General features: G+C 42.3%; 1 protein-coding gene across 1 annotated transcript in view; it reads right to left on the minus strand.

Moving 5' to 3' along the window:
• Positions 1–25751, minus strand: part of GLI3 (GLI family zinc finger 3) — a 394212-nt gene that overhangs the window by 147441 nt on the left and 221020 nt on the right. The window contains exon 4 of the mRNA XM_086964868.1: positions 21159–21264. Within this exon, the coding sequence (XP_086820994.1) occupies positions 21159–21264 (106 nt within the window). The remainder of the gene's footprint in view (positions 1–21158; positions 21265–25751) is intronic.

Here is a 25751-nt window from a genome sequence, read left to right on the forward strand (position 1 = left end):
GTTGGTTTTGGCGGTGGTAGGGTCTTTGGTGAGGGAGAGGATCAGTTGAGTGTCGTCAGCGTAGGAGATGATGTTTAGGTTGTGTTGGGGTGCGATGGATGCGAGGGGGCTCATGTAGACGTTGAAGAGGGTGGGGCTGAGCGAAGATCCTTGTGGTACTCCGCAGATGACTTCGGTGGCCTCTGATCTGAAGGGGGGAGACGGACTCTTTGTGTTCTTCCGGTGAGGAACGAGATGATCCAGTCCAATGCCTTATCTTGTAATCCGACGTTCCTGAGGCGTTGCACTAGGGTGCGGTGGCATACCGTGTCGAACGCTGCGGAAAGATCCAAGAGGATGAGGGCCACTGTTTCCCCGTTGTCGAGCAGTGTCCGGATGTCGTCTGTAGCTGCGATGAGGGCGGTCTCGGTTCTGTGGTTAGCTCGGAAGCCGGACTGTGAGGGGTCAAGGGAGCCGTTGGACTCAAGGAAGGAGGCGAGCTGGTTGTTGACGGTCTTCTCAATGACTTTGGCGGGGAACGGGAGGAGAGAGATGGGGCGGTAGTTCTTAAGTTCGGTGGGGTCAGCAGAAGGTTTCTTTAGGAGGGCGCTGAGATCGGCATGCTTCCAGCTTTCCGGGAAGGTAGCAGTGTTGAAGGAGCAGTTGATGATATCTCGGAGTTGGGGTGCGATGACGGAGTCGGCCTTATTGAAGATGTGGTGAGGGCAAGGGTCGCTTGGAGATCCAGAGTGGATGGAGTTCATCGTGCGGATGGTGTCTTCGGTGCTGATTGGGGTCCAGGCGCGGAGGGTGGTGGTAGGGGGCTTCAGTTCAGAAGTAGGGGGAAGAGGATAGGTTGCTGAAGCTGTTATGTATGTCTGCGATCTTGCTGTGGAAGAACGAGGCTAGAGAATCGCATAGATCTTGAGAAGGAGTGATGTCGTTGTTGCCGGCGCTGGGATTGTTGAGCTCGTTGACGATGCTGAAGAGTTCTTTGCTGTTGTGGGCGTTGTTGTCTAGTCGGTCTTTAAATACTGACTTCTAAGTGGTGCGGATCAGCTGGTGGTGTTTGCGGGTGGCGTTCTTGAAGGCAGTCATGTTGTCTGCGGATGGGTTTTTCCTCCAGGTTTTCTCGAGGGTGCAGCGGTTCTTTTTGGAGTTCTTGAGGTCGTCGTTGAACCAGGAGGCTCTTTTGCTTCCTGGTTTATTGGGACTGTTTTTCAGGGGTGCTAGTTCGTCAGCGCAATGGGTTATCCATTGTGCGAGATTGAAGGCTGCTTGATTTGGGTCCATAGATCTGGCGGGAGGGTTGTGGTTCAGTGATGTGGTGAGCTGGTGGAGGGTAATTTTGTTCCAGTTTCTGCGGGGAACCTGTTGCGGGTGGTGGTGGATCGTTGTCTTTCTGAAGCTGAAGTGGACGCAGCTATGGTCTGTCCAGTGGAGTCTTGTGGTGTGATTAAAGGAGTTGTGTTTGCTGGAGGAAAAGATTGGGTCGAGCGTGTGTCCGGCGTAGTGGGTGGGGGTGTTCACCAGTTGTTTGAGTCTGAGATTGGCGAGGTTATCGAGCAGGGTGGTGGTGTTGTTGTCGTTGTTATTCTCCAGGTGAAAGTTGAGGTCTCCTAGGAGAATGTAGTCATCGGAAGGAAGGGCGTGATGGCTGACAAGGTCAGCGATGTCTTCGCAGAATTGTGTACGGGGTCCTGACCTCCCTCATCACTCCCTACCGCCCAAATCGCAATCTACGCTCTGCTCATCTTCAGTCGCTTGTCGTACCGAAAACCAGAACCAACAAGTTCGGCGGACGAAGGTTCGCCCTCTTGGCCCCGAAGTTCTGGAACTCTCTCCCCCTGACCATCAAATCAAGCAGCTCCCTCCTTCACTTTAGGAAGCTGCTCAAAACCTTCCTCTTTCCCCCACCCTGCTAACCCTGCATAAACCCCAGGCTGTGTACCACCTCTGTCCTATAGCGCCAGGAAACCCATGGTGTCAGTGCGCTCTACAAATTCCATTTAATAATAATAATAATAATGTATATGAGGGTGCCTCTGAATGTTGTTTTGGGGTCGGTGTGTATCTGGAAGTGGAGGTGTTCGGTGGCTATGAGGGATTACATCCCTTAAAAATATATATGCCTTGATGCATGGTAGAAGGCAAGAATCTTGAAGTTGAGGGAACCAATACCCCACTGTCATCCCTTGTCATTCAGTTTCAATGCACTATATTAATGTCTAGAAACCGAACTTTGTGAAGTCTTTGGCAAGTTGCTATAAAGTGTTCCCTAGAATCAAACTGCTCTCAATCAGTTTATGGAGAAACGGTCTACCTATTTACCCCACCATTCATTGAATATTTTGGGGTCTTTTACTGCAGAGCCTTAGAAACTGAGTCATGGAGTGAATACACTCATATTGAGCTATTGCAAAATATGAGGCTTTGAAAAACACAGGAAAGTGGTGCAGATTTGCAAGGATCACTGTGAGCTTACTAATCCACATCTTCCTCAATTTTGAGGTAGTTAACCATATGACTATGAACCCTAAACCGAGTTTTGTTTTTGTTCGAAGTCAAGAAGAGGAAAGGCATGGCGCTATTGTTTGTACTTCCTAGTGGGCAAGAGCAGGCCACTGTGGTTTTACACTTATGATATTATCTAAAATTCAACTAAGAATATGTAAACTAAAGAATAATTCTCAGCTCTAGCACAGAAAGCCCTTACATGTTGTTTGTTATGTTAGGTTTGGCATATTTTGCTATATGCAGGGCCACTGGAATTAGGTGATTGTGCAGCCACAGCGATTTTCGCATAATTATAGATTTGCCGATTTAGACACATAATCCATCATCTACCACATAATCTGAAGACTTCAACAAAAACAATGTGTCTAGCTCAAACTGTTCAAATGTTACTAAAAATACGATGACACAAATTGCAGCGCAGTGGAAGGACCTTTGCAAAGTTGGACTGGTCGCCTTTCTGTTGTTTATAAATATATTTGATTGTTAAATTGGTACTAATGTAATGCAACCACAGCCCAGAAAGTGTTACCAAGTTTAAAACTTATGAAATAATGAAGTAATACTATTACAAAATGTGCTGCATTATGCCACATAATTTGTATTTTCTTACTGAATAATTTATTTAACCCTGACGCATAATTTGGCCATCTCCTGCCGCATAAACCCAGGGGCCCTGGCTATATAGAAAGTTGTTTTGAGTTGCGCTGAATTGTCTTATTGAAGGGCATACATACAAAAACTGGTTTCTTGGTACTAAACTCTATCTTCCGAGCCAGGATTGAGACTGAACAGCAAATAGAGGAAAATGCACAGCGTGACATCCGTAAATGCTGTGAGAATAGCCAGACATGTACCTGCCTGCAAAAAGAATGTTATCTTCTATGGACACATAGCTCGGGGTTGTTCAAAGATGGTACAACCCAAGGCCCGAAAAGGCACCAATTACGATTATCATGTGCTGAGATGCATTGTTAATGAAGACTTCAGGTTTCATAATGGGCATAATGCAGGCACTAGGATCAGAAGATGGTGGACAATTAGTTATTACTTGAATTGTTAGGTTGCCCATCCATCCTTCCAAGGTAGAAAATGAACAGCATCTAACCATGGCTGTTACAGTACGTCTCTGTGTGTCACTCAGCTGCTGCTCTCAGGGAGCCTAAACTGACTGTCTTCCATGACTGCCTGTATGCGGTGCACTTTTATCCCCCCTGAATGGACTCCATACTGACATCCTCAACAATATGCATGAGATATAGTCCTCATTCTTCTTCCCTTCACTAGATGCATAGGCACAGAGATCTGAGTCAGGATAAGAGCACAACTCTGGTCAGGCACGTTTTGCGCCAAAAAGCTTCCCACATAACCCATGCTGCAATCCAACACTGCAGCAAACCTCCACTGTGGAAAGCGCTACTCTGCCACTAGTGTGCTTTGGCATCTCAACATAGGTCTCAAGTCCTGTATAAAAGCAACTATATCACAAAGCGATCCAAAAGAAACCACTGATCCCAACTCAGAGTAGGGGTGATATGGGCTTGTTCATACCAGAAAATATTGTAATAGCCACATGCTGTGTGCGAGGTAGCCACTCAAACAAATGTGTGACTAGTCTGGTACAACATCTACCTTACTGAAGCAGGAGTACAGAAGAACATAAAGTTTAAATAAAGTAGCAGCTTCCTGCGAAATGGTAGTCTGGTCAACTGAGAACTCTTTGCTGATACGGAATCACCTTGTAGGTCTTGATGTAAAGAAATAATCGAGCCACTTCACAAAAGCATTTACGAATACGGTAAGTAGTACTACAGCAATGCGCTTTAGATACTCTTAGATGCCTTTGTGAGTCGATCCTCAAACATCAACTTGCCCGTTAGTAAAAGTGCAAAGAGGGAACAATCTATTTTATTTCCACTCACTACATATGAACAATCTTATTTTACTCCCATTTTGGAGGTTTGGTGAAAATTCAAAAAGACGTGTAAGGAATATGTAATAAAGTTCTACAAGAGTATCACTTTAGGCCAAACTTCCTTATTAAATATGCTTAACTATGATGAAATACAGCATCCCTTCATTTAAGCCTCAGGATTCAGTGTCGCTGAGACTTGGCATGGGAAACACTCCATAAGGAGTCCGTAACCGTGTAGAGAGTCAGCTGACAAAATGGGGCAGACAAAATGGTGAAAGCACCTTCATCCACAAGAGAAGTGAAGGTAAGGGCAAGGAGAAGCCCATGTGAGGGAAAATATGCGCTAAGAGGCCTCTCCTCAAACCTTTGGTGGTGGCTGGAAGGCACAAGGGCGCGAAAGGCATTGATACCAAGCTTCCGCTCAACATCCTGTGATTCTGGGCAAATCACGTAATCTCCCCATGCCTACCAAAAATGTATGTATCCTTGTGTAAAGTAACTTGTGCTCATGTAAAGTGATCCCAATACCTTCGGGTCGAGTTCGAGCTATATAAATCCAAAAAAAAACAAAAAACTGAGTTTCGGATAACGCTCTGGGCGACCTTTAAATACATCGCCACGTGAAAGGGGACACTATAGAGGAGGCAACAGTGAACATGGGCAGCAGTGCAAAAAGGGCACATTTGTTTCTGTTTCTTCTAATTATATATGAATAGTGCTTTGTTTTTCCTATTTTGGATATTGTACTTAAGGCAGTAATAATGATCACTAAAGAACAAACCAGAGTGATCACATACACAGCAGAAAGAAGGTCAGCCGGCAATGTGCAATGACAACAGCAGAGAAACAACAAAAGGAGTCGCCTGAAAAGCTGACTAAACTTTCTCAAGCGCAGCTGATTACGTCCATGTTCTATTAAACCTGTGATTCCCAGACCTATTAACGGGGTAAAAGACTATAATCAGATGTCCACTCCACCTAAAAAGCTCACCAGAGCCCTCGCCCTACCCACCTCGACTTGGAGTGACTCCCGGGCACCAATGGTGCAGGCGGGCATCTAATCGACTGAAAGGATCCGGAGACTTGCAGGCCCGAGGAGCGCAGCTCAGGCGGAAAAGCAGTTGCAGTTGTCAGAGCGAGGCCAGCGAACCCGCGTGGGAAGCAAACACAACAAACAGCTCAACAGAGAAAACAACGACTACCAGAGAGGAGCTGTTCTAGTGCTTGAGCGAAGTCCACCAAACCCCAGTCACTGCCTCTGCCTGAGGCACCCTCAAAGGGTGGATAGCGCTTAGAGGAGCCTTGTCAGTGCACACATTTACTGCCTGCCACGGAAAGCACAGCCATTATCACACTGTTTTCTTCGTGAAAAGACTTCCATAAGCTGGTAAATTGCACAAACTGTCCTCCAAAAGCTGGCATTTTATTTATTTAATTATGAAGAAGCTTCAGGAAGACCTGGGTGTCTCCTTTAATTCAATGCAACAATCTGTGGCGGTTTCAAGAACATAAAGTTTGGCATTAAGTTCAACGGCAAACTGCTTTCAAAATTACAAATTTGCACAGGATATGTAAATGCAAAAAAGCTGGGATTCTCCACAAGCAGAGTTTATGTTTTTTAGGGGCATGTGAATGCAATGGATTTTTGCTCATTCAAGAAAACGCATTCTGTGTCGTTTTTTTCGCCGTTTGATGGGTCATAATAAAGTTATGCTAACAACTTTGACCTTACCGCCTGCCCTTACTTAAGTAACAGCCTGAAGAAGGGTCTCTTTATTCTGGCCTGCTGCCTGCACTGCCTCTCGGGTTACCACCTTAAAGCAGGGTGCTGAATGTGGCCTTTGTGGTGTAGAGTGACATCATTTTTTTAATATAAAATCCTATGCGTCGTTAAAATATCTTTTACATTCTGCAAACTAAAGAGCGAGCTCAGGGCTCAGGGACTGAAACTCCAGAAGAAACTGCAGTCGGTGCCTTTGTTAGGTCGGTGAGGCTGTAACATTGGGAGATGGCGAGCTGCTGGTTACATAAAGAAAAAAGTATCAATGAAATTAGTGTATGGCCATCTTTATGAAAAAATGAAAAATTGGACAGTTGTTATTAACTTTCTAACATTGGTCATAATGGCCTAAAAATTGAACTTGTTGTTTTAGGTGGTCTTCCTTGTCCCCTCGCTGGTGGCTCTAATACTACGAAAGGTGGTATGCAATAGGGAACAGACATAAATTAAAAAATAACTAAATACATTGAAAATTGTTGTTGCCTTGGACGCCAAATATACTGGCAGGAGAGCTGCTGAAGTGAGTGGAACTATTGCAAATGTGCAATAAATACCCTGTTTTAACAGATGCCCCGTGCTCGGATTAGACTCATTTCTGAGTGTAATGTAGGCCAAATGCGGTACACAGTGCAGGAAAGCTTTCTGACAGTTTCCAAGTACTCACAATCCATAAAAAATATAAATTTAATGGGCATTAAAATGGTCGAAACAGTCCTCCGTTGGTCTTTCCCTCGAGTACACGAACTACTTCACTGAAAAAGAATGGCTTGACTGTTTGCAGAAAGTGGGAAAGTGGGTTACGCATTCGCGTGGGGGAGGGGTGGGTCAGGATTGAAAGTGGAGCAAGGTGTCTTTTTTAATGCATCCGCGAGCCCAACACCGCACCAGCTCCCGGGGAAAGCTATTTTTCTTCAAATGAACCCGTGCACGGCAAGACCTAGGCCTCCTCGTTACTGCGACACCTGACGTGAGAGGGGGCTGTGTGTGCGGAAATGGCGGTCACAGGCCGGTACCTCTCAGCCCCGTGCAACAGGTTTGACAGCAGCCTCCATAGAGCCGGCTTGCTTCCGGTTCACTGAACCCAAACACCTCAGTCAATATCTGCTCACTCGACTAATACTGCTGACTGCAGCACAAAGGACACAGGAATTTCACCCAATGAGTCACCGCAGCACAGGGCTCCAAACGGGCATTAATTGTATTTAGACTGCATTATATGCTTAATTAGATATTTCAATCAAGTGTACCGTGAGGTTCTCGTCGACACGCCTTTCAGGCATTGCCAGTAATGTTTTAGGAAAGGCCTGGAGGATTGCTTCATGAAGCAATGCTCAGGAAACAAAAAAACAAATGTATATGTTTTTTAATGTGGCATATACTCTATATGAAGTGATAATACCGCACGGGGAATTACTTGTACAGAGAGGTTTGGTTTTTCTGGGTACAGCATTATCAAAGCACAATTATGTCGGACTGTGGAATAACAGTCATTTTTACAAGTTTCCCCATAAGAACTGCAGAACCAAATATTGTCTTCTATGCACGAATTTGGGTAGGATTTTTCTGGCGAAATATGGCCAAAGTGAAATGCATATTCAGTGTTGTATTACTGCAAAAGCTGTGATCTCTATTCAGGTGCAAACTCTGGTTTGTGCTTGAAGTACCTGAATTGCGATTACCACACAAAAGGGTCCTAAATTGTGTCAGGCCTAGAGGGTGGCTCTCTGTTACAAAGCACACTGCATGTGGTTCATTGTTTTCCTTCAGCATAGTTAGTGGCATGTTTGCCTTAACCATGAAAAAGAACTACATAAAATACTCGTCTGTGTAGCACACAACATTTTTCATGTTCGTCCAACGCATTCTTGTCATAAAACAAACACAAGGAAAATAATTTTCTGAAACATGTACAAATATTTTAATTTACTGAAATTAACAAAACTTTCAAGAGAACCCTGTCAGAAGATCTGGTTATGCAAAACTACAGCAGACTTGAATGACTGGTTCACCAACCATATTAACAAAACAAAGGTCTTTAATTCGAACAAAGCAGTATGTATACAGCTGCCTGTAATTTAGCATGCTTACAAATTCTATACATTTCTGCAAGCCTAAATTTTCCCTAAACAGAGACGGTTTCGAAGAAAAACAGAACATGAAAAATAAAAACACGTCGAGTTTGTAAATCTTTAACCATGTCTTCAAATACTGCAAAATATATTTTCTCAACCTCAAGACTGGATCTCTTTCCTTTCTTTGAAATATCAAAAAAGATGAATAAAATGGAATGAAGACATCATATTTAAATAAGTGATCCTGAATGAAGCTGTCTGACCTCCAAGAAAAGAGAATAATGTCCCTATTCGTGGGATAGGAGAGGGATAGGCTAGCCAAAAGCGACAGAGAAGACTAGGCAGGCCGCCCAACCACTCAAATGTCTTGGGGATCCTTTCCTGGCCAGTTTGCTTAAGAAAGATGTTGGTATTCCATCCGATGAAGCTGCAATGGCCTTATTTTACCCCTAATGAAAAAATATTGGTCCCTTATCTGCACTAGAAGGCCCAGCAACTGGAATTTGAAAAATAACAATTTATGCTGGGAGCCTTAGGCTCTGGCTAAATGAAGAGTTATACTCATAATAGTGCTGTGTTTTAAGCACAAAAAGTAAGCGTCAGTAAGCCGCTCTATAATGGGCCATTCACTAACGTCTTTTGTCATGGATATCCTAGCTGGGAGTATGTGTCAAGGACTCCAACAATTCTTCAAAATCCCCATCCTATTTCTAATAATTACATTGTGGATACTTTTACATGTTAGTGAGGCCTGACTGACCCGAATAGTATGTTTGGCAGCCGTATTTGATTGCATTTTTAAATATGGTAACAAAACCTAACTGCAATGTTTAAATGAGTCTAGACATATTTAAACACTGCCAATTTAATAGAATAATTGTCAAAAATTCTGCGGGGGCTCGACAACTTTTTTTTTCCACTGGAGAGGCGTGGTATGAAAAAGTTTGAAGATCACTGTTCTATGACTACCTACAACATCTTATAAGTTACTTAAGACGTTGGGCCTGATTCAGAGTTTGAGGATGGTACCTTTACAGACACAAAGGTGACGGATATCCCGCTCACCTTATTACAAGTGCCTTATATTTAATGGCATTAGTAATAAAGTTGACAGGACCTCTGTCATGTTTGTTGTGGAGTAACCTGTCCCCCAACTCTAAATTAGGCACTTAGTCTAAGAAGGAAGTCTTAAAACTGTTAGCCCAAGGATGCAAATATTGTGTCAAGACTAAGGGCCATATGTATCATCAAACTATTTTGTATTTCCTAAATAGCGAATCTTAAGGAATCGCTATTTAGGAAATGCAAAATGGTATATATGAACAAAATCGCTTTTTATTTGCGATTCCTTAAGCTTCCTTATTTGCGAATTCGCAGTTTGTGAATTCGCAATTAAGGAATAATTTCCAATGCATTCCTAAGGGCCAGGAGGCCCATAGGAATGAATGCAAAATAATTCTCAAATTGCGAATTCGCAATTTGCTAATTGCAATTTGAGAATTATTGCACGGGTGCAGGGGTGTCTCAAAGACACCCTGCTGCACCCCTGAAAAGAACATCTGTGTGCATATGGCGCACATACATGCCCCATGGGCATGTGTGTGTGCATCATATGCCACCTTTGAAAATGCCAATTTGTGCATTTCTGGAAGAATTTGCAAGTTACCATCAACTGAAAGTTGGTGGTAATTTGCGAATTCTTAAAAAAAAATTTGCAAGCTAAAATTGCTACATACATAGCATTTAAGGAATCGCAAATTTGCGATTCCCTAAATGCTATGGTAAAATAAGGAATCGCACAAGTTTGCAATTCCTTATTTTGGGAATGTTTCATACATTCCAAAACGTGCAAAACGGCCGTTTGCAAGTCGCAAAGGCCGAAATTCTGCGAATTTCGGCCTTTGCGATTCAAAAACGGCTTGATACATATGGCCCATAATATATTAATCGTATGCACTTCTTACCCATTACCTGATGCAGGAGCTGCAGCTAACCAGTAGCAAGTCTGGGTCTTTTATCTGGCTGTGTGCATTACTTCGCCCATTAACTCATTACATCCTTGAAGAGTTTTCTAGAGTCACGTGGTGTGCATTATTCCACTATCTAGTGGTTTACTGGTTGGGTTCCGGAGTTGTATTTTCTTTTGTTTTCTTTTTCTTTTTTATGGCTGTGGGTGTGGTCAACGAACACCATTTGGTGGTATGTCTGTCCTCTTTGTGACATCAGATGTGAGGCCCAGAAGGTCCTGTAGGTGTGCCATCTTCAGATTATTTTTTTCCCCATTTTAAAATGGTAGGTGTTTGAACTTCCTCTTTCTCTCTGGTCTTGTTAAAGAAAATCGTTTGTTTGCCCCTGACTTTGGTAACTACAAGAAAGCCACCTAGTTGTATTGCTTGGTTCACATGGAAATGCTGCACTAATTTACGAAGGAACTGGGGGGACGGTTCTCAAAATGATTTGGTCTTTATGGATTTGGAGAGATGGTTTGAGGCTGGTGAGTGCTTACAACTCATTGACTCTGTGTAAAAACATCATGTCCAATAGTAAGGCGGTTTTTAATGTTAGGAGCTAAAGTTCTGACTTGTGCGCCAGTTCAAATGGTTCTGTCATGAGCCCAGTGAGCACGGTATTCAGGTACCACGTCTGTGCGGGTGCCTTCCATTTTTGCACCTTCTAGAAATCTATTTACGACTGGTAGAGTGAACCAACAATGCCTCCTAGGCCCGAGGTGTAGGCCATAATGGCAGCCAGGTGAACCTTGAACGATGCGTAGGCTAACTTGTTATCCAGCTAGTAAGTCAGATACTTTCGGTCTGTGGTGCTTTCTGTCCTCTTACCTGTGTTGCCTTGTTTCTTGCACCAGTCAATTTATTTGTTCCACTTTGCAGAGTAACACTTGTATGTGCTTGATCTTCTGGCCTCTTCGAGAATCTCCATGGTTATCTCTGGACAGTGGAAGTGGCAGATTTCTAGGTACTCAGGAGCCAGGCAGCTAAGTTGAGAGTGACGGATCCTGTGTGTCAAATCAGACCATATTTTAAAGAGTGCAGTGATTAGGTCCCATTACGATGGCAGGACTATCCTCTCTCACAAAGATATTGCTACCAGGTCTGGGAATTTGTCTGGCTCAGTGAGAGGCTACCAGGATACGGTTCATGTCAGAGTGTCTGAACTTGTCTATTACCATCTGTATTAGGGGAATCAGTGGAAAGACGTATGCAAGTGTCCCTGGTAAGTTTATTGACATGGCATTCATTCTGAACCGTGGGTGTGGGTATCTTGAGTCATCTTGCATTCCCTGGGCTTGCAAATATATCTACGTCTGGGGTACTGCATTTCCTGAAGATGCCTTATGGTATTCCTTGATTTACCCAAGGCCGGACTGGCCCTACCAGGTATCGGGAATTTCCACAGGAGACATGGTGGGGGGCCTGTTTTGTTAGTGGTGCGCGTTTTTAGCACTGCAGCAGTTTTTAGAACACTGCAAAGTTCCTTGTATATCCAGCAGTTATCAGGCAACAACAAAAGTGTCAAGATAACTGGTGAATAATGTACCTGCTGGAGAGAGATGGGAGTTTTGTCTAGTGGCAGTTTTGACTCATCTAATGAAGCGCAGAGGGTTAATATGCCTGCTGCAAAGAAGGTGTACCATGCATATCAAAGAACAACATGTTATGTGCATAGCTTATTGGGTTACTGCTTGTGTCACAGAGATTCTTCTGTTACTGTGCACTTCATAAGTTACAATCATAATGTAGCACAGCAAACTCTGAACTGCCATCAAAGAGCTGCATGCAGGCTGCATGATACAGGTTAGAAAATTATGTTTTTCCCAGTCTTTCATTATTCTGATTTTGCTAAAGAAAGGTTTTTTTGGGTAGAAATACATTTGTATTATTAAATTCAACCCTAACTACTGTGTTATGTTTTGAAACCTGAGTTTGTGCTTCTCCACACCCAGCACTCTTAAAAAATGCATATCAGTATGGATGACATGTGAATCTACACCTTGTAGTCCAATTTGCCTTATGTCACATTTTCTATACAATGATTTACACATGTATGATTCATTGTCTCTGTGTGTGTGTGTGATGTGAAGTGCTCTGGCACCTTACAATAGTATGACAGGTTCTATAAAACAAATGAAATGTATGTGAGAGGGTAGCTATGGACAGATGAGAGGCACTGTTGGAGGGTGATAGTGAGGGAATCATTGAAGAGCCCCAACAAAGACTGTTGCATCCTGGGGCACAGCACAGGCATCATTTACTATGCTTTGAAAGATAATACAATTTAATATATAATGACAAATGTGTCGTAAAAATGCACCCATTTTTCCAACATTTCCTGGAGGGAAAACTCCCAAAACCCCCCTTTGTAGTGGTCAGGCTCACTTGCAGCACTTGTGCTGCAGCGTACGTTAGCTGGTCTGACAAAATTTGCCAGGGCTACTTTGGGTTCCCAGTCCAGCCCTGGTTTTATCTTCCATTCATGGGTTGCATTTGCTCGTCTGCTTAGCCTGCCAGCTTCGTTATTTTGTATGCCTGGCAAATATATCACCACCAGTGTTATATTTCTTTGGATTGGCCTAAATTCTCACGCCACGTGCTCCCAGCTGACGGGTCCCCATTCTGGTTGTGAAAAAAGGGGTGAGTTTCCTCCCTTTTCAAATCCCTCTCAGTGTGTATGGCCTTCGGTGGTATCTGGTTGATTTAAACTGTTCTTTCTCAGTGCCTCTTTCGACGATCAGTCACTTCCCCTTCGACTCTTTTAGAGCTCCTCCATCCTGCTTCCAGACCCAACAGTGAAAAAAATAAATTTAGGTTGGTAAACAGCACAGGAAATTCCTGGGTACAATTCTGGTGAGGCAGAAGGAATGGCCATACCACCAAAAGTTGGTCGACAACCACACCACCAAAAACAACAAAAAAACAATTAGGAAGTTACAATTCCAGACCGAAAAATGACTAGGCTGAATAAAGCACATTATGTGAATCTAAAAAAGATTCACGATGCAAAACTGAATTATTCCATTGGTGTTATTTATACAGTGTGGACCAGCAGATAATTTAAAAACTAAACAAAAGTGTTTTGGATGAACATTACATTGGGGTCCACACAGACTCTATACCACCAACAACGAGGAGAACGGGAATAGATTTTCAGGCCTGACAAGCACATAATATCTTAACATAATTGACATTATTTGTTCACATAGAATGATGGGTATTTGGCACGGAAGGAAATCCCAGGCAGGTTAGAGGACAGTGGAGTAATTTCATGGCTGGATGTATTGAGGTATCCTCACACCTTTCATGCCTAAAAGTAATCCTGCTTACGCAAAACACTTTATTTATATTCAAATACTAAAGTGACCGCTGCCATTTCAGAAATTCCCTTGGAAGAACAGTGCAGTATTTCCGCTATAGTTTTCAACCTCCCAAAACTCTACCACCACAAAAAAATGTAGACATTTACTAATATGACTGCATTTCACAGTTCTTAATCCCCTGGTTAATCATTTTTCTAATGATGACATTGTTTATATTATTAAATTATTAACTTGATTGGACAGTTGATATGTTACACCAGTCGCACTGAAGCTTAATTTTTCTTTCTTTAATCAGGACAGGTGAACTCACAGATAGCAAATCACTGGCATTACTTAGTGTCTTCTTAGATGCAATCACACCTCCATGGATTCCCCAAGGTAATTTACCTTGCACTAACAAGATGGTAACGGAGTTATCTATATATTCTTAGCAGAATAAATACGAAACAACTATGACAAAAATGACTGCTGGAACTCATGATCCCAAGAGGCAGGTTCATAAAAAGGGATCCTAGTTCTCGTGGCAATTTTCCATTGTGACATTGTAAAACATCTCTGGCCCACGTGCCTAGTCCAAGGGATTTCTTTAATCTTAAGGAAATCCTATAATGCTTCAATGTATTGCCTTTTAAAACAACAACCTCTCTGATTGAAACAAACAGGACAGCACAAACAAAAAATGTGTGAAGAAGCGAGATGGCACCTCACGGGCGCACCACCAATGGGGCCCCTGATTGGTACTCACCAGGATGGCCCTGTTCTCATCATTGGTGCCATCAAGCTAAAACCAAAAAACGTGTCTCGAACCTCAAAAGTAAAAAGACAGTGAATGGTGCAGTGGACACAACTTATATGTGACAAAACTAACAACATTTAACATATAAATCACTGTGCAACTGGGACCATAAACTTTACTTTCATTCCCTTCTCTGTTGCAAACCAATGAACACACATATACTAAAAAGGAAGAGAGTAAATACTACCTATCGATTTACTCTCTACTCACAGCCAACATGTTTCATTGCCTTGGTTTCTATCAGGCAATTTCTTCAGGGCAATATACTTTGAATGCCACTGCAAGAGACACTGAGGCTTGGGTGCTGTAACAAAAACAAACAAGAGTGTGGTCACCTGGTGTCCCCCTCTGTATTCTGCAGCTTAGAATGTCAAACCACCATGCTATATTCGGTAAATGAAATAAATGAAAGGAGTCTATTTACCCTGCATATAGTTATGCCTCTCATACCAGTGATGAAGGAATGCTAAAAAACGGAATCCAGCCCCCTTAGGTGAGCATGGGGGCTGGATTCCGTTTTTTAGCATTCCTTCATCACTGGTATGAGAGGCATAACTATATGCAGGGTAAATAGACTCCTTTCATTTATTTCATTTACCGAATATAGCATGGTGGTTTGACATTCTAAGCTGCAGAATACAGAGGGGGACACCAGGTGACCACACTCTTGTTTGTTTTTGTTACAGCACCCAAGCCTCAGTGTCTCTTGCAGTGGCATTCAAAGTATATTGCCCTGAAGAAATTGCCTGATAGAAACCAAGGCAATGAAACATGTTGGCTGTGAGTAGAGAGTAAATCGATAGGTAGTATTTACTCTCTTCCTTTTTAGTATATGTGTGTTCATTGGTTTGCAACAGAGAAGGGAATGAAAGTAAAGTTTATGGTCCCAGTTGCACAGTGATTTATATGTTAAATGTTGTTAGTTTTGTCACATATAAGTTGTGTCCACTGCACCATTCACTGTCTTTTTACTTTTGAGGTTCGAGACACGTTTTTTGGTTTTAGCTTGATGGCACCAATGATGAGAACAGGGCCATCCTGGTGAGTACCAATCAGGGGCCCCATTGGTGGTGCGCCCGTGAGGTGCCATCTCGCTTCTTCACACATTTTTTGTTTGTGCTGTCCTGTTTGTTTCAATCAGAGAGGTTGTTGTTTTAAAAGGCAATACATTGAAGCATTATAGGATTTCCTTAAGATTAAAGAAATCCCTTGGACTAGGCACGTGGGCCAGAGATGTTTTACAATGTCACAATGGAAAATTGCCACGAGAACTAGGACTGTTGTTGTTGACTAGCTTTCAGAGTGGAGGGCGTCCTAGTTCGGTTTGTCTTTCCCTCTAGACTCCCATTTTGTGTAGTGTCATAAAAAGGGATAACATGAGTAAACCTCTCTTCTTTTGGAATAAGACCAGACGTTATCTAAACCAGGTCACTAATTTAGTGACGGGAAGTGAAAGTCAAGGATTATTTCTAAATGCTTGCTGGTTCTTCTTGCCAGGAAAGAGACATTGGTATTACTTTCCGAAGCCAATACCTACCAGAGCAGTCTGTAGTGAGTGCAATGCAATGTGAAAGTTTGTGTTTTCAGAAAATATTTCTCTATGCTGCATCTTCCAGGTTAATCAAACATGGAGCTTTATCTAAAAAGCTTTTGTTGAGGGGTGGTGGATTCCCAAGACCTCTTATTTTGTCAAGTTCCCAGGGAAGCCACCGATGCTTCCAATGAAGTAGGTAGTGTGAACGACAGCCTCCTTTCTACCTCAAACTTGCAGAGCAATGGTGGGCTGGAAGGGGGCAGTATAGCCTACTTACATTTTCCATTCACCCACCTGGATGCAGTGGGTGCATTTCATGAAACCAATCTAAACCTAGGCATTACAATCTGGTTGCACCATTTACCACATATCTTGGTGGAAGTTAAAACGTTCGACCTGCAATTTCATGTATTGAAGGCCATGCAATATTATATTGAATGGCTCTGTCAGATGAGGGGCAAGTATGAAATATTCTTTGATAATGTAGTTTAAATTTTTTTTAGCTATAAGGCTTTGCAGAAATGGTTTGTTCAATGCAATTTCCAAGTCAAATATACTGCATGTCATAGACAATGGAGTATATTTGATGCTTAAGAATATGGAGAAAAAAAATCTTTTAGAAAAAAAAAATCTATTCAATGAGTTTTGTATGTATGGATGTTTGTTAATGTAGCTTACTTGTGTTGCACAAACGTATCCAGAAAGGAGTGCTGTCTCACATGGATAAAAGCAAATAGTTTATTATTGATGTTCGAGTCAGAAATAATTGAAACGTTGTAGGGGACACCACATAGGGGAATCCTTTATTCTTAAACTATAATGCAAAGTTCTAGGTAGAGACTCGTGTGAGAATGCCGATGTACAAGAAACATAGTAACAAATGCAGTAATGTATAGAATATTAGAGAGCAGGCGTTCTAATTTCTGTATGAAAACTGAAGAGTCAAATATTAATGGTGCATATTTAAATATTTCTAACACGATATGTTCATGCAAACAGAAGTGCCTTAAACATATTTCTCTTTCCATGAAAAAAAAACAGTGACATTGTCGAAATAAATTGATAAAGGGCTAGAGGATGCGAAAAAACTGTAATTACATCCATTTTAACATCTAATAAGCCCTGGTTGGGGAAACCAAAGCCGGGTTAATTCGTGATTTCCTCTGTTTATTCAGAACCAAATTAAGTGTCAAACAACTAATACAGTACATTTTTCATTATACAAGCTCTTAATTTAATTCTGGTCCACATTGTTGATGCCTTGATGGGGGTGTGTTTATGGAAGGAGAAGAGCTATTTACAAACATCTGGGAACGAGATCTTCGTTGATGGACAATGGGAAGATAATTTGGAGAGAACACGTGCAATTGTATCCACTGTGCTACAAACCCATGCAATGACTTGGAGCAATTTCTACGTACATATATATACCCTGCTGCCTAATGCCTGCTTGAGAGTACAACACAGATGTATAGCAGCCTCCAGGCAAATTTGCCCTGAAATTACAACTCCGTAATGGAAAACTGATCTAAACAGCATCATTCCAGCATTATATGAGTACTCGAGCATTAGTTAGGAGTGTTAATATCAATTAATTCTGCACAAGAGCGGAATATGTTTTCACACCACTTCATTTTTCATCAGCGCATGTGTAATTACAGAACTCCAGCTAATAGCCATGGTGCTGCAGACTGCCAAGAAAATAACTAGCATTATTCTTCCAAGGAGTCTTGTGTTTTCCTTCCTTTATTGTCTCAACATGATGGGTAATTATTACATATGATTAAACGTATGTATTAGGTCTTTTAGCAAGAGAGTGAGAACACCTCCTTCTGGCTTCAGTTCAGAAGCCATTCATCGTATTTTTGACCTCAACGTATGAATGAAGTCTGTTATTACTGTATATACTGTTTTGCAATTCAATCGCTCCAGATGAGATAATATTGATGCGCCGACCTATTTATTTTGCATTTCTTTTGACTGTTATCGCTAGTTATTTTCTTTTCTTTTATCTTTATGTAAACCAAGTGCTATATCACAGACACCATTTTGTCTCAGTGACATTGTCATCAATCACCGAAAGCATGCGGGCGCGCACAAGAACGGGCTATGTAGTGCACTGTACGTTTCATTACAGAGCCGCAGATGAATTTGGAAAAGGCAGTGCCTCAATGGAATTTGTGCAAACAAGAAGACCCCTAAAAATGTTAAACACTATTTTATTGCAAAGTTTGGTTAGTAATAACTTCAGTGGTTCAAAATGTTGCAGTAGCAGAAAGTGCAAAGGACTAATATTTAGGTTACTCAATATTACGATAGTTTATTGGTACTCAAACTTGGTAAATGTAAGGGCCTGTGCTAGGAATTATCAGCTTTACAATAATCAAAATGAAATGCTCGTATACATTATCTGTTCCATGGGTGAAGTGAGCTCTAAAATGCCAATGGCCAATGAACTTGACCGATAGCCTAAGGATCATAGGGCATACTGACACTAACGGAATCGAAGTGGTGGACTGCATGCCACTATTATTTAAATGCTCACAGCTAGCTAAGTTACTGTAACTGGTACACTGCACAGGCAAATTGATCAAAATCGGTAATTACTAGGTATTGTATTAGCCAAGACCATTGGTTTCTCCAAAACAACTTAACAGGTGCATACATATACACTGACACATGGACGGGCTTTCAACCAGCTCTCTTCATTCAAAAGTCTGCAGTAGTGTCATCCACTTCGCCTATCACAACAAAGGAGAGAGGTTCAGCTCACATCAATCAGCCTTTGGCGTAACTTACTATGAGCGAGGGCATTTGGCTCGTGCAAAATGTGCACATTGGCAGAAAGAGCAGTCCCCTTCACTGCTATGCACTAGAGCCCCAATGTGTGCTTTTTGTTTTTTAAAACTATCGTTTTCCTCAGACACCACTACCAGGCCATCAGTGCCGCTTACAACAAACCACATGCCTGCCCTCACGCAGTTTTAGAGGCCTCGGTCTTGAAGAAATTGCTTTGTAAATCCTTCTAATGCTTTTTGCAATAACTTTTTACAAAACATCAAAATTGTGGAAAAAGTACTGGCAAAATCAATAATCCTGTAGTCAGTGCCAGACCTATTGGCTTTTCCAGTGACTGCAGTTTTTTTTGCACTAAGGCTTGTAATTGTAGCAGACCATATCTTTGGTACTTTTGATCACTTTGGTCAGTAAAGGTTTGTTACAGTATTTTGGTGTTCTAGACCATAGTGGCAGTGCATGTCAGATTTACACTCATGATGTTTATATTTACTGCACAAATATGCATGGCATTTAGGGCATGGTGTATTGCCTGTTTGGGGGTTGGGTTTGCATGCATAGGTTTTAGGGAAGATTAATAAGCATTCATGATCACATGAAAAACGTTCTGAACCCCATAGCAATACACCCAGTCGGGTAAGCATTACTATTTTGAACTCAGAGGATAAATGTGGGTGAAGAGAGAACAGGAAAAATGCATTTTATGCCCTCCCATCCAGTCATTATAATGGGCAGTTTATTGTCCATTGATGTGATTCTTGCTGTCATATCGGTGGAGCATAAACAGGAATTAAACCACTGAGCAAAGTGGAGGCCTCAGCACTGCCAGGCATTAGAACAGCAGTTTAATCTTTGTCATTACCCCCCTCCCTCATTACTCTAACACTATAATCATGAGAACTATCGCATTCGCACAGACTGAGGTGGTGGGATTCATTTACATGGGATGACCCCATACAGAACAGCCAGACTGCCTTGTGGTGTGCTTTGGAAGGAGAAGTTTCCCCCTGGTGGGGCACGCCACGTTGTCTAGTTAAGGTCTGTTTGCCTAGCTCTGGTTGTCAATTCAGCAAGCATTGGCACATCCCATCGGTCTTGCATGCCTGCTTTGACAGCTTTTTTTGCTGAAGCTTTTTAGCACTGGCAAAAAGAAATGTTTATTGCTGATGCTCAACAGTCATGACCATATTGTGGTCCAGTATCATGACATATATGTGACCATCGGACGCCATGCATATGCATGCATATGTCAAGACGGATCCACCATTTCTGATTTTTGAATTTATTGTTCCAAGATGGTAGATGGCCATTTTGGAATGGTGTATTAATAATGTAAATAAAATATGTGTAAAGTGCATGTACAGAAAATGAGCAGCTTGTTTAGTAAACTTTCAAGTGTTGCTTTAATGTAGTGGTGCCATTCGAAAATGTTCTAGAAGTGGACTATATGTAAATGTAAATGTAATGTAAATGTATAGGCATTTATATAGCGCACTACTTACCCGGAGGGTCCCAAGGCGCTTCGACCGCTGCGAAACCCTTCCTGGCTTCCCTGAGAGATGGTCCCTTAATGGGTATCTCCAGGGTGAGACCATGCATCCCCGGCGGTCTGGTGGGGCTGTTAGTGAAGATGAGGCAAGCTAATGCCCAGAGTTGCCGAGTGTGAACGCTGATCAGAGTGGGCACCGAGGCGAGAGAATTATCGAGTCCGCTGACCCTGGTCCAGAAACCTGCCGCGCCGGGAATCGAATCCTGGTCCCGGGCCGTCCTCTGCTCTCGGGTCTGCCGCCTCTAACCAGTGAGAACTGAATAATGTTTATTAATATTTGAGAGAGTGTATCAGTTAGTGGGTGATCGAGTAAATGAGTGAGTATATTATTATCTGACATATGGAAGTTACCTCATTGGATAGTCCTATATTATACTTGTTGTTTTCCCATTTTTACTACTTTTGGTCAGTGTCAGTGTCTGTGATTTCTTACTTAGCACCTGTGGCACAGTACCTCGCATAATCACTTGAGGGATTGAAAGCGGTCCATTGTAGATTAAATTACTTTTGAACATATGTTTTATTAAAAAGTGTGGCAGCTATCCAGAGTCTCATATCCCTATATGGCCATGCACTGATAATGGTATCTGAATATTTAACATTTTGAATATTTTAAACAATTGTTTCAGCATTCGAAACAATGAAATGTTCGTTCGATAACTTTATTTCGTTCGCCAAGGACCATAAAAGTTTATACAAATAATACAAAGTTTAAGACAATAAATAAAAATAACAATTAAAAGTACATTATGTATAGGGATATACAAATACATACAATACCGTACATAGTTTAAAACAAGATTAAACTACTTCTCATTAAATGTACATTTTGTGTTATAGTTTTAGTCTAATAAGCATGAAGCATTAAATAAGTAACATTTGAGTACATACATGTGCAGTGGAGGAATAGGTGTGGGGTCATAATGGTACCGTCCTTCGTGATGTCGTGCATCAATTGGCACTGGAGGATGGAAGGCTGGGAAAAAGGGTTGAGGATCTAAAAAAATAAAATAAAAGGATACAGTTAACGGGAGACAAACTTACTTTACACTACTAATACGAACTTGCATTTAAATCCTTATTTGGCACTAAGGGAATCGTTTGCACAGTGGAAACAAGGAACAACAACATTGTCTCAGCAGTAAACATTTTCATTTTTGAGCGTTTTCTTCCATGGTTTATATTTTGTGAAATATTACTTGAAAAACAAATAACATTAATCGTTTCTGATTTATCTGAAACATTCTGGGCTTCATCACAAATGACTGGTAAGAATAAGGCGCAAAAAACTGCCAATATAATTACCATGACTTTAGGAAAGATGGGAAACTTTGCACCTGATAGCAAGTTTTCTCTCATGCATAAGGTGGTGAGAAATTGTGATATCAGTGCAGTAATGGCTATTGCAAGCAGCATTACAGCATCTTGGTCCAATCTGCACATGCTCATGACAAGGCCAGCTCGTCATGAGGCACGGTTGAGCTGTGCTTATGACGAGTTGACCTTGTCATGAACAATGATAAATACCACTTTGCAGCACAGGAGGGGAAAACCCCCTAGCAGCCAAGGTGTTAACATTAGTAAATCCCGGGGACAAAAGAACAGTTTGTGCAAAATGCATACTGTGAAATTATACGTAGTTGCTATTTGGCCCCTACTCAAGTGTTACCACTGCACTCAGAATAAGATCACTATTTTACCGGTGGGATTCACTGTTTGCAGCAGGATTTCATTCTTTTGAAAATTGTCTGAACGCTTTAAGGTTTATGGGCCTGATGTTGTATGAAATAATTCCTACACTATCCAAAAGCATAGCCTTCTCAAAAATGGTTCAATGTTTTTCAATCTTTTGCCCTTTTCAGATGTCCAGGAGATACCAAATTCTTTTAAAGTGACTGTAACACATTAGAATTGATAAAGAAATGTTAGTAGGCAGTTGAAGAATAATTCTGGAACCATTCGTTGGCCCCCACCATGTAGCCCACGTTTTCCAAATGAGGTGCAGGAGGGCCAAATTCATGCCAGATTTTCAGAAAAGCCACATAATATCATCATACATGCAGTGAATCTAAATTGAACTCTTGCACATTGTGGGGTTATTCTAAAAAATGTACATATATTAGTCCCTCAATCACATTTGTTAAACACACCTAATGTAGGATGTTATCTATGGATTAAAATCACAGGATCAATACACAAAACTTTGTCTGACCACATTATAAAAAGTGTCCCACAGTCACAGTAGATATGTATCCCTTCTTTTTATTGTAAGCCACACAGAGGTTGAGCACAGTCAGTGAACCCCAAAGGTGCCCCTTGAAAGGGGTAAGAGAGCCCTCCAGGCATCCACCAACAGGCAAGTGCAGTCACTCACTGCACCAATTAAACACCCACACCTTTTAACCACGAGGGCAGTAGCCACCTACACAGTGAAAACTTGTCTAGCCTCTTCAAAGACCTGGTCCATCTTTCACTAATATGCAGTTCCCAGTGCAAACGTGTGCACAAGCATCTTCTGGGAATAGAACACTTGCTGCTACATGGCTCACTCTGCCGGTCTGCACCCAGCATAATTAAGTTCTTTGTTAAGTGCTTCATCTTTGAGTGCAAATTCTCATTCGGCAGGTCGGGTATGATTTTTTGTGCCACAGAATCAATACAGAATTGTTGCTTTTATCAGAGTCTACACTGATGTGTGCAACAGACAAAAATGATTGTCGGCATGAAATGCAAACTCTTTGTTTTAATTCAGATTAGACTATTAATACAGGCTCTGGTGGGTTACAGCAAGGATCCCTTTTCAGAATCATGTCTGATGTTTTCCTCTGCAGATCCGGAGTCCCTGAGCAAACAAATGGCAGATATGTTGCACTTGATCCTAGTTAATCTGGCAAGTCGTCCCCTTGGCCCCTACAGTTCCTACATCTGGAAGATCACTGACATCCTTTAGGGAGCATTCCTTAGGCCTGGCTTTACCTTGTCTCTTACAAGTAAAACTACATGGGAGATGCACTATCTCAGGCTATAACCAAAGAAATCAATAACACTTCTAGGTCCATGAGGGGTATCCTTGGATACACTTAAGCTTTTACATAAGTGCCAACAGTTATGATGAAGACTAGCGATCAGTGAGTACTGTTTACCCCCTTGGACCCATAAACAATATATAAGCTACCATATAAGTTAGATGATACCTATTTAACAAAAAAAAAAAAATAAACATTATGGAAGAATCAAAAGGACAGATGGAAAGAACAGTAAAGTTCTCAACTGCAAGAATAGTGACCATCAGAACACGAAGGAATCAGTAATAATCTTGCACATGACACTGGACATTTTCCACATAGACCACACTGCACCACACACGCTACTAGCCAAACATGCATGGTATGGTTTAGAATATATCAGATAAAGTTGAGTGCTGCAAGGCCTCATCACTTGCAGTAATGTACTATACAAATGTCAAGGAAAAACAATGACAATCGTGTAATACTGCCCATTTGGGATGTGACCACGTTATACATTACTTTGGCTCACTAACACACTTAAGCACAAACACCATTGCTTTTAAGAAGATCCTTTCCTTCTTTGCACAGACACTGGGCCCTAGACATTGCTCTTTTCCTCTTTGAAATACTTCTGGGTTTTGGGAAACTGATTATGAGGTCTTACTTTACAAAGATTTGTTGTTACTTACTATTGTAGTACTTATGGCTTGCTCCTGAACAGAGCTGGCCTTTGCTCAGAGAGAGCCCTGGGTAAAACCAAATCTGAGGCCACCTCCCACTCGCTCTCCTTTATTGCCTATGCACTGAAAATGTGGGAGGAGTAGGAGCGGCGGTGGCCAGTACAGGTAAATACGTTGGGGCGGGGTGGGAGTTGGGGGAAGTCGACAGATGACGGAATAGATATAATTAAGTAAATAAATAATACATATTCCGTCTTCTGTCGACTTCCACCACCCCCTGGCCGTGCCCTCCCCTACCTCATGGCGCTTACCTGGGCCGGTCGCCGCTGAGTAAGAGGAAAGTGAAGGGGGGGGGGGCAAGATTAAAGAGCACCATGAAAAAGAAAAAAAAGCTGGCAAGGGCGGAAGCAGCCATCAGAAAAATTGTTTAAACACACTTTTCTTTGGATCCAAGTCAGAGGAAGACTGTTGCAGGGAGCTCCGGTGCCCATCCTGAGGTCGGCGCCCTGGGCATAGGCCCAGCTTACCCGTGCTAAAGGCCGCCCTTGTTCCTGGAAGTTAGGAGTACGTAGCTAGAGCTACAAGAGTACGCCACACCTGCTCAGAGCAAAATCTTTGTGGAATTGGGACAAGCGCTTGGTCTTCACTCTACAAACGCTGGATCTCAAAGTGTGAAACAAGGTCTTTTACAAACAGATATAGCGTGTTCACGGAATCACCAAAGGACTTTAACCCCTTCACTGCGGCGGCTATTCCACCGCAGTGCTAAGGGGGCGGGGCGGCCGCGCGGCGGGCGCATGCTGGTGACGGAACTGCTCCGTCACCAGCCGCGGTTGAGCTGTGCTCATGACGGAGCGGTTCCGTCATGGCCCTGCCCGCTCAATAGAACGCGCCGCGTAGGCGCGAAATCACCGCCGCGCAGGCGCGGCGGCCGGGCCATGACGGAACCGCTCCGTCATCAGCACAGCTCCACCGCGGCTGATGACAGAGCGGTTCCGTCATCAGCATGGATAGGGTTAAAATTCCAGCGCATGCCCTTGTTTACAGGCAAAACAATATTTAAAAACCTAAATGCAATCTTGGTGTACTGTTGCGAGATATTGTAACAAAGACTCATTATTGAGACGAAAATGCTTTTTTTTAACATTTATTAAGTTGGGGGAGCAGCTGTTCACCTAATAATATTAAACAAGGCCTACCCTCCTGATGCCCTGGTACACCCAGCAGTTATCGCACAACTATACAAGGCTTCAATAACATCCGCTCTCTGTCAGGATTATTATTTAAACAATTCCTCTAACTACTCTTCCCAAAGGTAAACTGTGGCTAAGCTGTTTTCCTTCCCCCTTCACAAAGCAGATAGCAGGAGGCGTTTATTTGAACTACTCCGGGGTTTACTCGGAGCTCTGTTTAAACACTTGCTGCTCCGCACCGCAAACAAACAGGTCACTTCATTAGAAAGGCAAACAGTTTAGCACTTGCATGCGAGCACTTGAGGGGAACTATGAGCGGCGAAGGAACCCTCGGCCCTCTGTAAACACGCGCTCGTCTACAGCCCCGAGCAGCAGCCACGCGGAACGACACTTCAAAAGCCGTTTCACAAACACTTCACACCTCTGCGCGCGCAACAAAACGATAACCTCGGGATGATTTTCGGAGCGCCTGAAAGAAAGACGTGATGTTAAACACCAATATTCTCTTTTGTTCCCTAGCTCAGCGAAATAATACAACGTGAATGGGTACAGCTTTGTACTTTTTTGTTTGTTGCAGTTTTATATAGCGCGAACTCGACCCGA

Source organism: Lissotriton vulgaris, chromosome 4_1 (genome assembly GCF_964263255.1).
Source record: "Lissotriton vulgaris chromosome 4_1, aLisVul1.2, whole genome shotgun sequence".
NCBI lineage: Eukaryota > Metazoa > Chordata > Amphibia > Caudata > Salamandridae > Lissotriton > Lissotriton vulgaris.